The 15,259-nt window shown below is 38.4% G+C and overlaps 1 protein-coding gene across 4 annotated transcripts; it reads left to right on the top strand.

Annotated features, from left to right (window-relative positions):
• The first annotated feature begins 217 nt into the window (after nucleotides 1–217).
• Nucleotides 218–14,512, top strand: LOC132278720 (protein RER1A-like). 4 transcript variants are annotated; one of them, XM_059780585.1, is made up of 4 exons: nucleotides 218–781; nucleotides 10,055–10,235; nucleotides 10,362–10,426; nucleotides 14,494–14,512. In XM_059780585.1, exons 1-3 carry the CDS (start codon nucleotides 414–416, stop codon nucleotides 10,416–10,418), a joined length of 606 nt encoding a protein of 201 aa, XP_059636568.1. In that variant the 5' UTR covers nucleotides 218–413; the 3' UTR covers nucleotides 10,419–10,426; nucleotides 14,494–14,512. The 4 variants fall into 4 exon arrangements, with proteins under 4 accessions (XP_059636568.1, XP_059636567.1, XP_059636566.1 ...); XM_059780584.1 differs by lacking the exon at nucleotides 14,494–14,512 and adding an exon at nucleotides 10,515–10,813; XM_059780583.1 differs by lacking the exon at nucleotides 14,494–14,512 and adding an exon at nucleotides 10,598–10,813 and having other exon boundaries at nucleotides 219–781.
• Nucleotides 14,513–15,259: the final 747 nt, after the last annotated feature.

The following is a 15,259-nucleotide window of genomic DNA, read 5'->3' as shown; positions in this document are numbered from 1 at the left end:
TTACAGTGTCAGTCATGGTCGTGGTATCTGTCACAATCGTAATGTAACGGATTCTAAGAAAGTCAGTCGATACAAATCGGACTTAAAAAAAAAAAAAAAAAAAAAAACGTATATAGTTCAATGTATCGTGTATCAGTACGGCTAAACCATGACTTGTATTTACGAATATCTTTGCTTGCATTAATATGATGAATAGAGCCCAAACATTTATTCTGACTTGGACCATCGTATAAGTGACCTCATTGTCACAACCCATTGTAAAAGCCCAAGGTCCGTTAGCCATTTCAACTCACCGACGGTTGTATGTTCCTCTCTGGTTTGGTTATAACTTCCATTCTCTGGCCTCTTCTAAGGTCGTTCAGTACCCGCATAACACAAACAGGGTTAGAGAGAAAGTCAGATAGAGAGAGAACATGAATCTCGGTGGCGGAGGTGGTGGTTCCGGCGACGATCTGTCGTCCTCCTCCGTCGTATCTGAGTGGAGTCATTCCTTGTCGCGGCGTTACCAGCACCTCCTTGACAAGTCGACGCCGCACGTTCTCAACCGTTGGATCGCGTTCTCCGTCGTCGCCTTCATCTACGCCGTACGCGTGTACCTCCTCGAAGGTTACTACATCATCACGTACGGACTCGGCATCTACATCCTACAGCTCTTCATCTTGTTCCTCTCCCCTCAGGTTGATCCTGAGATCCAAGAACTCGCTGACGGGCCCACCCTCCCCACCCGCGGATCCGACGAGTTTCGACCGTTCGTTCGCCGCCTTCCCGAGTTCAAGTTCTGGTGCGTTGCCCTCCTTTTAAATCCATCAATGCTAGCATCCTAGACATATATATTCGAGAATGAATGTGAAGTCAGATTAGAATTTTTTTTTTTTTTTTTGTGGGAAATAATGTGCTTTTAGATGTTTTTAGATGATAAATGGTCAAGATAATCGGTATATTGACTATGGGGCATTGCCAAATTATTGTGTTTGGATCCAATCTAAGTCTTGGGTGTATTAGCTACCAACAAATTTTCTTAATCTATGTTTAGTAGCATGCAATTGGTGTTTTATATATTGGAACTGAAGGAAAATTAGTTTAAAGTTTGAACTAATTCATCTGCAATATCAATTCCATAGCTTTGCATAAGATAGCCATGAAATATAGTTTTTGGCCATTATGCAGCATCTAGGGTCACATCTTCTGTTAAAGTTATAGGTACTTCTTTTCTAACTATCCCAGTTTCAGCTTTAACCTAAAAACAAAACACCCCACACAAATATGATTGACATTTATTGGTGGGAAATTAGAATAAAGTGCAGATTGGAAGTAGAATTTGGAAACACCTAAGCCAGGTTGTAATATTTTTTTGATTTAATGTGGCATCAATCAGTGTTATTAAAGGCCCAAGGCGCACCAAGTTGCTAGAGGTCCTTTGGAGCCTAGGCGCGAGGCGCGCGCCCGAGTGAAGTGAGGCACACAATTGAAAATTTAAATTACCATAATAACATTCATATTTCATAAGTCATATCAATATTCTAAAAATTAATATCAAATATCAAAAAGTAAATCCATCAACTATACAAGTATCCAACAACCATAAAACAGAGCACAAATTTGTTTTCTTGAAAGGCAAAGCAAAATGTGTTTTTTGAATGGCAAAACAAAGCACAAAAAGAAATGAATATGTTAACAAAACCAAAATACCCCACGCAAATATGATTGACATTTATTGGTGGGAAATTAGAATCAAGTGCAGATTGGAAGTAGAATTTGGAAACACCTAAGCCAGGTTGTAATATTTTGTAGATTTAATGTGGCATCAATGGGTATTTAATGGTCAATCAGGAAAAAGGTGAAATGGAAATTCAATATCACATTCAAATTTCACACTAGGTATTGTGAACTTGAAACTATGCTAGACGAACTATTAAGATCTTAACTTGAACTAGGACACATAAATTGCTTGAAGATAATTAGAGAAGAAGTGGTGTCACATTAATTACTTGCGGATAAAACTACGAAAGGAAATGAGAACCACATAACGTCCTATGTTACTTGGACTTCTCTATTAACCCATGGTATTAGTGATTCGGAGTTGACTTGACGTGACATTGACCCAGGTATGGGATGTGGGTTTTATGTCGGATAGTTGAGGATAAAAATGAAGAAGAAGATAGCACCTATTGGAGTTCTTCAAAAGTTAGGTTTTTTCTTTTCAAAATATATCTAGTCGTTGGAGGTTATCAATCAACAAAATTATAGCAAAAACTTGATGGAAGCTGCATTTGGTTGGAGGCTTGGAGCACAAAGATATAATGAAATGATGAATAGGGATTGCACATTCTGGAAGTTTTCAAGAGTTTTTGTTCTGGGCTCTATCAGCCTTCCAAGAGTTATCTCTGCAAATTATTTTTTATTTTCGAACAAATCCTAAATGCTTTTTCTTTTTTCTTTTTTTTGTTTCTTTTTTAATTTGTAAACTAACCTCCAATGCCAGTCTCATATAAAATGTGACCTTTGTATCTGTCAGGCCTATCTACATTGGTTCATTCTAATTAATGTAATTTCTTGACTAATCAGGTATAATTCCAAATGTTAGGTTTTTCTCCAATCTTTACTTTCTAGGACGCTGAGGAAGTAGGTTATGTATTGGGTAACTTCACGTTTATGTCTATGCAAACTTCTTGTTTTGGTGTCCCAAGGTAGTTTTAGAGTTGCGATGTCAAAGAAATTACTAATTTCTAGTTTTCCAGTTTCTTTGGTAATAAGGATTGAGATTTTCCATTTGTTTTTATGCACATATATTACTTAATGTCTTAAAAGATCTGCTTAATGGATTTTTCAGATCTAAGTTAGTTACGTTATTATGCTAGAGTCTATAGACTAACTTTCAAACCCTTAAAGTCCAAATTTTATCATAGAAAATCTACTTGCGGGTAGTTGGGGTTCTCCAACAGTGATGGAGGTATTACATATAGGATGATGGAAACTCCAGCAGATTGGATAAGGGTGAAAATCAAAGTGGCCTTATGTTGCCCTCCTAATGGTACTTTGAAATATGTTATAGTCAAATAATGTTCAGTGTGTTCAAATGTCTTTTTTGAAAATTTAGGAGTCACGGCTATTTGTACAAGGATACGGGCGTGGAGGGCAATAAGTGCATATGTTGGAGTGATGTCCAAATGGATTGTCACGTCATAGGAAAATTTTGTATATTTTTCGGAGGCCACGTGGTGTTTCTCTATGTAAGGTGAGCTAGTGTATAAAATTTGAAGGATTAACACCTGGCGAATCCTTATTTTCAATCTTCAAATCACAAATCCCTATAATCCTAGTGTACTATAGCCCAAAACAGAGGTTACTCCGTGGTTACAAATTGAGCTTATGCGGCTTTATGTTGTGGCAAAGCGAGGCAACCCATAAGCTAATATAATATTAAAATCCATAAGCTAACATAATATTAAATATTAATTTATTAACTGATGTACTATTATATATCAACATATTAACTTCAAAACATGGTTCGCCGAACCGGACGGTTCGTAACAGATTTCCTGGCTAATGATACTGTGATGGCCAGGTATAACGGCGTGACTAACAATTCACACTAGAACCAGCTGATTAGAATCGGCTGGTTCTCAACAAGTATCGCTGTTACGATACGAACCGGCCTAAAAAACAGGCCGGTTCACCTTTTATATAGGGGTTGGGCTAAGAATTCTTTAACACTTGAAAGACGGTCCCATTCACAGAACAGGCCCATACTTAGACTTGGGCTCTCCCACTTACTGGTTTTATAACTAACCCTTCCTCACATCTTCTTTCAATTCTTCCGATGTGGGACCATAATTTTTTTTTTTTGATAATTAGGGACTCATACAAATTATATTCTACAATCTTTCAGATGCTCTTTTTATATAGCCCCTTCTATATCCTTTTCCTTAAACTATCCGATGTGGGATATGTATAACTTATAACATGTTTTAACTTCTGATTGCGTGTCCTTTTTTTTTTATCCGACTTCTTATTATGTTTTTTTTTTTTTTTTTTTTTTCCCTGAAAGATTAACTTCTTATTATGTTCATAACATCAAACATAAACCAATGAATTAGAGGGTTTGGTCCCAATCTTTCACTAAATTATTATTCTTATTTTTTTCACAACCACATTAAATCAAGGCCTTCTCATTTACACTATTCTCTTTTGAATTAAGTTTACTAGAAAATTTTAATTCTCTAAGTCAATCAAAATAGAATTTCATATTTAGTTACTCCCTCCGTCCCATAATAGTTGGGTTCTTTGGGAACTGTGACAATGTTTGTGCCTTTAATATGGAATATGAATATGCTTTAATAAAAATTTAATTTTTCAATTGTGCGCTTTGTTTCACTCAAGTGCGCGCCTCGGCTTGCACCTTGTGCCTAGGCTTCAAAGGACCTATAGCGCCTTAGTGCACCTTGGGCCTTTGAATCTACTCCTTGTACCTCCTAAATTTGTAAATCTAGCCTCTATATTTTGATTTTGAACTTTATGAATGAGTATAAATTGAACTTACTTACCAAAAAAACGTATAATTTGGGCTGGATAGTAATTTGGGTGGTTTGGACTTGGGATCAAGTTGTGGGATGATCAAATCCCATGCCTACCTCTACTTTGGCTGTAATTTCACAAAAGATCTATGGGATTGTATTGTGATCAAAATTCAAATGTGGGCTGGTGAGTAATTTGGGTTGTTAAGGATCACTTTTTGTTTTTATTTATTTATTTATTTTTTGTTGATAATTAAAGGTTAAGCACTCAAAAGGGGAGCGCATCCCATATACTTTAAGGATCAAATTTTACAGTGGGTTAGTGTTAAATTCAAACTTAACTCTTCTGTGAAATGGTCTGTGGGGGTGCTGTTGTGGCATTGTTTATCATATTTGTATGAACATAATCATTGAATGCACAGTTTTTTTTTTTTGGTAAGTAACGTATTATAGACTGCCCTCAAAAGGGGATAGCATCCCAGGAACTACACAAGGGCCATTTAGGGCCCTTAGACACTCAAAGTATCCACAAAAGTCCACTATCTCCCCTATAGATTTATAAAATCTCCCCCGAATCCAAGAAAATAAAGTATTAAGAATGAAGAACTTAAGCACACTAATAGAGGTTTTCTCTCCCTCGAAGGCCTCCTATTTCTCTCTCTCCAAAGGACCACCACCACAAGCATAGAGGCGCTATCCTCCAGACGACACAAACCTGGGCTCCCACAAAGCCACCCCTCCATGCCTTAAGAGCACTCCTCGAAGAAAGGGGCATTACCCACTGAACTCTGAAGATGCCCAGGAGTATATCCCAATGATCTCTAGGCAACGGACAGTGGATAAGAAGATGGTCAACCGTCTGCTCATCCGCCTTGCACACGAAGCACCGTTCATGAGGGTCTGCCCCCTCCTCCTCAAGTTGATCGTAGTAAGAATCCGACCCATCACCGCAGTCAAATTAAAAAAAAAAAAAAGAGCCACATTCAGAGGGGCTTTTGTGCACAACACAACCCTCCATGGAAAAGGAAGAGACTCTGTACTCACCAAGATCGAATAAAGGGAGCAAACACTGAAACTCCCCTGAGAAGAGGGAATCCAGATCCACTCATCCATCTCCATGCCCTCCACCTTCTGGGGATAAAGTATTGCCAAGAAATCGAAGATATCCTCTAATTTCCAGTCCTGGAAATGCCTCACGAATTGCATATCCCATGTCAACCCTAAACCATCAAGGCGATAGCAGTCGGCGACCATGGCATGTCTATCTGTCACAATCCTGTGAAGCCTCAGGAACTGGAAGGTGCGGGTGAGAGAGCGATCCCCGCACCAAATATCCTCCCAAAATTGAATGTTCCTGCCATCTCAAACTCTGAAATGAATGTGTTTTGAAAACTCATCCCAACCCTTCCAAATGAATTTCCAAACTCCAATTCCAGCTGGGCCCTGCACTTCTAAAGAACACCACCCTCCCCTTTCCTTGCCGAACTTTAAACCAATGACCCTTCTCCAGAGATGATTCCTCTCCATCCCAAATCTCGACAGCCCTTTGCCCAACAGAGGTGTATTGAAGGGGGGTAAGTCTCCTAATCCCCAGCCCGCGCTCCTGTAGAGGCTTGCAAACCTAATCGCACACAAGGTTATACTTGAACTCCTCCCCTATCCCATCCCTTCTGTTCAAGTTTCTCAATCCTCTCTCTCTCTGAAGCTGGGACCTGGATCAGGGACAGGAAATAACTGGGTCCCAAACTCTCAAATCTTTCAATACCTGGGTCCCAAACTTCAACTCTCAGCTTAGGTGGGCCAGAGGCAAGCCTAGATAACATATCAGAAAAGCTCCAATCCTTTAACCCAAAATATTCGCCGGAGTAGAAATGTGGTCAACCCCTCCAATTGGGAGAATCTCACTATTCCCTAGATTCACTTTCAAACTAGAGACTGCCTGACAGCAAACCAACACGCTCTTCGGATATCTCAACTGTTTCACATTTGCATCGCAAAACACTAATGCTCCATTTGGTAGGAAGGAAGGAAGAGAGGTGGAGGGAACATAGGAAGGAAGAAACAAACTTCCTTCGATTGGTAGTGACAATGCAAGGAGAGAAGAGAAAAGGGTAGATGAGTCATCCTTCCTCCACAAATTTTCATCCCTCCAAATATGGACGAAAGATGCGAAGGAATAAAGGCAAGGCTATTATTAAAACATTTAAGTTACAGAACTTTTCTTACAATTAGTGCTCTCTCTCTTCTTTTCTCTCCTAACAAACAAAATAAAGGATTATATCATTCTCTTCTCTTCCATCCAACCAAACAAAAAGTGGGAATGATAATCATTCCCTAGGGATGTCTCATTCATCTCCTCTTCTCTCTCTTCCGTTCAACTTTCTTCCTTCCTACCAAACGGAGCATAAAGTGTCATCGGCAAATAAAAGGTGGGAAATCTCCAACTGATGAAACTGCTCTCTGCCCACTCTAAAACCTATTGTGAAACCCAGCTCCACCACTCTCCTCATAAGACGACTAAAAGCCCCCCTCACAATAAGAAACAGGAAAGAAGGAAGAGGGCCCCCCTGCCTCAAGTGTCTCGAACTGTAAAAAGATCCAGAGGGGTTCACAAGCACTGAAAATCTCACAGTAGAGATACAACAAGAAGAAATAAGCCTTCTCAATATCCAGCTTGCATAACATCCCCGGAATTCCTCTACTCAATCTAGAGTCCACACACTCGGAAGCAATGAGAGATGAGTCCAAATTTGCCGCCCACCCACAAAATCATTTTGAGACTCTGAGACAGCACCATTCAGCGCCCTTTCATGCAAGAGGATAGGACTTTAGCAATAAGTTTGTAGACGCTACCCACCAAACTAATAGGTCTAAAATCCTTGATGTCTATAGCTCCCCCTTTCTTTGGGGTGAGAGTGATGAACGAGGCATTCAAGCTCTTCTCAAAGCGGCCTTGCTCATGAAAGGCATGGACTGCTCCCATAACCTCCTCTCTCACTACCTTTCAATTGTGTTGGAGGAAGCTCATTGTGAACCCATCTGGACCCGGAGCTTTGTTTCCATTGCAACTAGTCAATGCCGAAAGCACTTCTTCTTCACTGAAAGGTCTCTCAAGGTTGTCTCTGCCTACTCCGAAATCGCATCAAACAACAAACCATCCCAATGGGTCTCCAGCTAAACTCCTCCATGTAAAGTTGCTGGTAAAAAGCTACAATCCCATGACTCACATCCTCCTCTCGACTCAAAAGCTTCCCATCAATCCGAATCCTTCCAATGTGGTTGCTCCTCCAGTGAGTATTAGCGAGCTGATGGAAGAATTTTGTATTCCTGTTACCTTCCTTCAACCACAACACCCGTGATCTTTGTCGCCAAGAGACGGAAGGATTTCGTATTCCTGTCACCTTCCTTCAACCACAGCACCCTTAATTTTTGTCGCCAAGAGATCTCCTCTGAAATGGCAATCTCTCCAATCTCCGCTTTGCACTCATTCCGCCTGCATCTTTCCTCCTCGCTAATATTTCCTTGCCCCTCCATGCGGTCAAACTCCTCAATCTTTGAAAGAGCTCTGATTTTTTCTCCACTCCAAGTTGCCAAAGACTTACCTATTCTACTTCTTGATATCTCCCTTGAGCAATCTAAGCTTCGAGGCTAACTTAAAGCTTGAATTGCCTCTCACCCGATAGCCTCTCCACCACGAGCTAACTCTTACCAAGTTGGTGTCTGCTGTGTAGTGTTAAGAGGGTGTTAGGGGGAGGTTTGCAGGGTTGAAGGGTTTATAAGGACTTCCCTATGATCCGTATTGTATATCAGCATTGCAATATCTCAGTGCATTGGGTTCCTAGTATTGTTTTACTGATGATTGAACTTTTAAATAGCAAAAATTGAACAATAAAACACAGCCAAGCAACAGGAGCAAACCCATAGAGCCATACCCTCTGACAAAACAAATAAACTGACATAAGCAATCTGGAGATTGAAGGGTAGCATTTTCTTTGTATAATAGTTGATTTTATTTTATTATTATTATTTTTTTGGAAGATGTGACTTACAGATGGGAGAACCTGCTAGCTTAGAAGATTTCTCCTTGTTTTTGGATACTAACTAGAGAAGTTTGAAGTGGTTACTCAGTGTTAACTTTGTGGAATCTTTTCAGTGTTGGATTTTCTATTTAGATAGTGGTTTTGAACATAATTTGACCTTAGTGGTTTATGTTGAGAGGTTGACTATTTGCAATCATTGTGTTACATGTATGGCAAGGCTGGAGTCGGTTGATCTTCTCTTATCATATTGTCCTTTTTCTTTTGCATTGTGTACTTGTTTATCTTGGTAGTCACTGAGCCACTTCTGAAGAATCTGTTTTTGATATTGCAAACAAAGCTTGATTAAGAAGGTTAAGAAGTTGTGATGTCCAGAAGGAGTTATTATTCTAAGAGGATTGAGAGGAGATAAGTAGAACTTTTGAGAAATTAAGAATCCTTAGTGAAATAGTTACTTGAGGGTTTTTATTGTTACATATCCCATCTTGGGATTTGGTTTTATAAGAATATGTAGAATTTACCTCTACTATTTTCTGCCAACTTGTATGCTTTGTTTCTTTCTGTCTTGCACTTTGTCCAAAATTATGTCTAAACAATTGTTATCTTCTTTTCATAATCCTTTTGGTCAACTAGCACTAAACTATTCTAAAAAATTATGAAAGAAATATATGTTGGAAAATGACAAAAAAAGGGGCCAATCCCATGTGAATGATCTTGAGGCTTGGCTTAATCCCTCTTGTGACGTGCAAGATCACAGGATTTTTCAATGCGTAAGGTCATTGGCTTTTCATCCTATAATAGCTTCCAGCGAATTTTCATTCAATGCACTACATATTCAGTGTTGTACCATAATATTGGTGCTTTTGCTTTGTTGCATTTCCTGGATGTTCTAAGGGTTATTGAAACATGCTGGCACATAACAATGTTGAATTTTATGTCCCTATACTGGCTTGCAAGGATCAGAGCTTTCTATCTATATATGTGATACTCAATTCAGACACCAAGCTAACTAATAAGTTCTGATACTAGAGAATTCGATTCATAATGCCTTATTAGAGCATTACGGATTCCTGGATGTGTTATGTTTCATTGTGACATTACCTGTTTTTCTAAATTGTACAATAGAAAGAAAGTGATCTCTGTTGCCTTTTTTTTTTTGGTTGATAAATAAAGAATATATTAGAGAGTGTTCAAAAGGGGAACGCATCCCAAAAGCTGTACATAGAAAGGTCCTAGGGACTCAAGGAACCCAAAAAATTCAAGATTTCTTCTAAAGATAGTGATCTCTGTTGCTTGTAATTTCTGTTCCAAGATTTATTTTGAAAATTCTCCACTTTTTATTTTCTTATTTTTTTTTTTTAAATCATATTGGATGAAATCACCCAATGTTTTCCTTCCATTAGCATCTGATGTGCTGCTTTCTTTGATTAGTTATGTACGTAGCGAATGCTAGTTTTGAGCTGGTTAATGGATCGGTTTTCCTTCTTTACTTGGCTATGGCAGGTATTCAATCACAAAAGCCTTTTGCTTGGCTTTTCTGTTGACGCTATTCAGTATGTTTGATGTGCCTGTATTTTGGCCAATTCTATTGTTCTATTGGCTGGTGCTCTTCATTTCAACAATGAAAAGGCAGATAATGCACATGATCAAGTACAAATATGTACCCATCTCTGTTGGCAAGCAGGTATCTGTTTTCTCTCTGAAGCCTATTTGATTATAAACTGTAAAAACATTTTCATATTATATCCTTTTAGTTGTCACTTTATCGTCAAGGTTTTTTAGTATTCAACTGTTCCTTCTCTTTTTTCAGCGGTACACTGGAAAGAAAGTAATCTCAGAGGATGACACAAACATTGTATCAGCTTAATGCTTCAGGTAGATTGAATAATTTAATACTGAAAACATGCATATGTTTAGGCAACAAGTTCGTTTAGGGTATTTACCAAAAAAAAAAATTGTTTAGGGGACGACATTCTTCAAGATTCGGATTTCTCTGAGGATGTGGAGAACTGATTAGTTCTATGATTCATGTATGATAATTTTCAGATTTTGCTGGGAAAAGACTTGGGGTTTTCTTGTGGCGAGGGATAAGCTGGTTCCCTAAGAGCCTAATACTTGTTATTAATTTGTCCTTTTGATAGGATGCAGTTATTCAATTCTGGCTTACTGTAAGTGCTGACAAAATGAATTGCTCAGTGCAGTGTACTGACTGTAGAGTTTGCAATGCAAATTTGAAATATTTGTCATTTGTTTCTGTGCTCCTTTTAAGATGTTAGGCCTTTTTCTTATACAAGGCTAAGTTTGGCTGCCACCCTTCTTTAAATTTTAATTTGGTTGTTGCCGACTAGGAGCTCGGGTTTGTGAATGTTTAGACATAGATGAACTTAATACAAATTATGTTGCTAAATCAATGGTCCAGATCAAAAGATTTGGCACAACATGAGCGATAATGAGACAATGCCATCAAGTGAGAAAAATACAGGATTATGTGACAATTAAGGTTAGGATTCTGTAGGGGATGCACCAGAAGAAAGCAGATAAATATGGGTATGCTAAACAGATGAGATGTAGGTATAAAGTTGCGCAATGGGAGGTTGTTATAAGATGTTCTATCCTAAGAGATAAGGAAAGATAGGGAAAGTCATAATTGAATGGGAGGGGGGGACTGGGGAGGAGCATGATATGGATGTCCTTTTTAGATAGTGTTATATGCTTTCTTGCCCTACAAGTTGTAGCTGTCAGGTCCCTTTACTTGCCTCCACCATGGGGCACATCAATTCCACCTCTGGCTTTCCAGTCTTGGTTAGTACACTATACATCTTTTATCATTGTTGCTGAAAATTTTAATGCCTAAAGTCGATTTACTCAGCCTACCCTTAGAGCCCGTTTGGTGTTGTTGCTAGAATAAAAGAAGCGCTTTTGTCACTAGAGCTGTCAACAAATTGCGGTCAGTGAAAAATATGTTAGGTGTTTTGGTGTCATATTATAATAAGTACTTTTTATAATTAAATTATTTTTAAATTTATTTGGTAATAATTTTTTTTAAAACACTTGTATTGCTACTTTACAATAATATCCTTTTATTTAATGTTACCATATTCGATAATAGCAACTTAATAAAAGTAGGGCTGAGATTGTCTTTATAAAAAATAAAAAAAAGGGATAAAATTGTCTAAGGAAAAATAGTTACATAAAGTTTACAATATCTACTCAGAATGCAATTTAATAAACTCCAAAGTTTAGCTTCATTCACAAGTTCTACCGAGCTAAAATTGGTAACCATTAAAAGGGCTTTTAATGGTTATCAAGCGTACCTGAATGCAATTTTATTTTATAAAATAAAAGCGCTTTTCTCTCCTTAGGAATTGTTTAGTGTTTTCTTAGAGATAATAGGGGTGATTTGGTTCGAGTTATGATTCTAATTGCTACTTTTATATATTCCTAGGTTGCGAGTCTTGTGACAGGGATGACAAACTTATTGTTAATTTTGGCAGTTCAGAATTCCACTATAAAGTAATGTAGTGTCAATTTTAGTAGATTCTGAAATCTTTTCGTCATTATGTCTGAATTTATTGCAATGATAAGAAAGAACAAGAGAGGAAAACATATATTGGTTCTAATCCTTCTCTGTGTTTTTAGGAGTTGAAAAGTATTACTTTAATTAGCTAGTTAAACCCACATTTTAATAAGCATCACAGATCCCCAGTAGTTGAATAACACAGTATTGCATGTAAAAAGGTGATAGGGACTCCTTGACCATTCTATCACTTATTAAAAGGGTTGGTGGAGGACCACCATTTTCTAGTTCCAAGCGAGTGCAGTTGTTTTAGATTATCAGCAATTTACTAATGCCCCTATTAGATGAATGATAAACAAAATTTCGTAGTTGATCAATTCAATCATGTTTTTGGACATCTAAACCAAAGTCATACAAAGCGGGGCTGCGGGAGCGACAACTGTAGCGTGAAAGAGGCAAAATTTAGTGACAGGATGGGAGTTGGAGCATAAGCGCACACACACACGGAGTGTGAGAGTGACATTCGTTAGGAAGAATTATGTAACTTAGCATTTAACTACATATCAACACCTGAAACAAAAAGCAAATGCTGCCGTATACTTCAGGGTAAGAATGTTAGATTAGAAGTTAGAGATGCGAAGGCTTGAGCCGGACTCCCAAGGACAGGCTCGAAGTCAGGCCCCAGAGAACAACGGGGAGTGACCCAATCGTTGGGCTGCGAAGGTGTTTGCAACATTATAAACATTTAAAATGGAATTTCCCGTTTTTTATGTTGCTATTGCTAGGTATTGGAGTAGAATATACTTTGCATACATTAACTCTTGACACTGGATTAGTGTCTTCGGATCTATTACTCAGTCCTATGTCTAAGTTTCGAGACTGGTAGAGTATATGTTCGTGATGGTGCTTTCAAACTTGCATTCTCATCCATTGGACCAAGTGCAAATCCATAATCTCTGAGTCCGGCAACTTGAGGCCACAGGCTCATTTGATTGTGCTTTCACGATAGCTTTTTCCTAACCTACTAAATAGTTTCGGTATAAATGATTTGTTCACATCTGCTTTCCATAACTTGAAAAACTACTTGTATAAATTGATTATAGGCGTGCAAAAAAAAAAAAAAAAAGATTATTGGTGTTATAAAAGATGTGTACAGTATTAATTGCTGTTGAATTTTGATGACACTCTTGCTTGTAATTGTAACAGTGTGTGTAGTTGACATTGTTGAAACATAGGCACCACCCAGCTTTAGCCAGCCTGTGTATGATACATTTATCATACTGTTGATTGATATTATTGATAACCATAATATATAGGGTAAATTACACTTACACCCCCTGTGATTAGGTCATATTTCACCTATATTAACATTTTGGTTTTAGATTTCACATATATTTAAATTAGTGGTTTAACATTTCACTCACACCCCAAATGTCAATTTTTGACTTAGTCAGAGTATTTTGAGGTGTTAAAGGACTATACTACCCTTTGACCTCATATTGACTATTTTTTTTGTGACCAAACTACCCATCACATTCACCACCGCCCTTCTCTCTGTAAACCTTCCTCTTTCCCTCTCTGCCTCTCTTTTTTGCCTCTATTTCCCTTCTCCCTCTCCCTCCTCCTCCTCATTTTCTACCCCCACAGCTCTTTTCCCCTATATAAAAAACCCCTTCTTTCACAGGTCACAAACCCTCACACACAGATCCTTCGTTGAGGGTTTGAGAAAATGGAGAGAGGTAGCTACAGTCGTGGCGGTGGCGGTGGGAAAGACGGAAGTGATTGATTCGCCGATGATGACAGTTTGTCAGATCAAACGGCGACGACAGCGGAGAAGACGACAATGATGTCGAAGCCTCCGGCGGCGTTGAAAATGGTGGTACAAAGGCGAAGAAGTTGAAGCCGAAGAAGCCCCACTCTCACAGGTCACAAACCCTCACACACAGATCCTTCGTCGAGGGTTTGAGAAAATGGAGAGAGGCAGCTACAGTCGCAGCGGTGGTGGACGTGGTTGCTGTGACGGCGGGAGAGACGGAAGGGATTGATTCACCGATGACGACGATTTGTCAAATCAAACGGCGAAGACGGCGGAGAAGACGGCAATGATGTCGAAGCCTCTGACAGCGTTGAAAATGGCGGTACAAAGACGAAGAAGTTGAAGCCGAAGAAACCAAAGCTTTCTGTATCCGATGCCGCGATGAAGATCGATGCCTCTGATCTTTCTGTTTTTCTTTTTTGATAAGTTTTTTTTCCTTTAATTAGATCTTTCTGTTTTTCTTGATGAAATATCTGTGAGTTTACGATTCTCTCTCTATATTGTATCAATTTGATTTGGTAGACTCTGATCTGTTGTTTGAAATTGTATTTGAATTCAATTTTGTGTTTGTTGTGTTCAAAAATTTGAATTCCGTTATGGTTTGTGTAGGCTTCTTATGAATCGCAGCAGGATATACAATTTATGCAATTTCCCGACTATTTCGGTGGCGCATTTGCACCAGTTATTTCATCAAAAACTGGTGGCGGTGGTGTGGGATAGGGATAGGGGTTTTTTTGTCATTTAAGATTACATATATTTTGTATTAAAAATTTGAGGGTAAAAGGGTCAATTCGCATGATTGGAGTGTAAGTGAAAGTTAAAACTAAAATCTTCATCTAATTGAAATATGACCCAATCTCAGGGGGTGTTGGTGTAATTTACCCTAATATATATATATATATGTTAAGAAAATTAAAATGTATCAGTACAAAAATTAAATTATTGCAATATGGGTTATTTGTCTCTATTTTATTGTTTTTACTACATTTTTGGAGAAATGTATAGAGGTTAAAGTGAAGAGATTTACTGAATAGACAGGCAGTAGAGAGAGGTTTCACAATCGAAGCTTGGGGCAGGGACAAATTTTGGTACACTGAATGGAAGTGGGAGAAAAAAAAAGGCGATCAACCTCGGAGGACCATTGCAAGTGCGAACAAGGCGTTACCCTGACGCCAGCTTCTAATGACAATGAAATTAGATCCTCTCAAGGACAGGGATGGCCCCCTCCAAAAATAAAATGTTATGTACCAGATTTTACATGATTTCATTATATTTACCAAGTTTTCGGGGGGTCATTTTTTCTTTAACCTTGGGCAACAAACTCATTTGATTTTACTATGAAAACTTGAACCCTCATCTTTTTGTTTTTAGTATT

This window comes from Cornus florida, unplaced genomic scaffold, assembly GCF_030987335.1.
Source record: "Cornus florida cultivar Cherokee Brave unplaced genomic scaffold, ASM3098733v1 CherokeeBrave_3.0.0_Hap2_Chr10, whole genome shotgun sequence".
NCBI classification, from domain to species: Eukaryota; Viridiplantae; Streptophyta; class Magnoliopsida; order Cornales; family Cornaceae; genus Cornus; species Cornus florida.
Note: the sequence above shows the minus strand (reverse complement) of the source record. Positions and strands in the feature narration are given on the sequence as shown.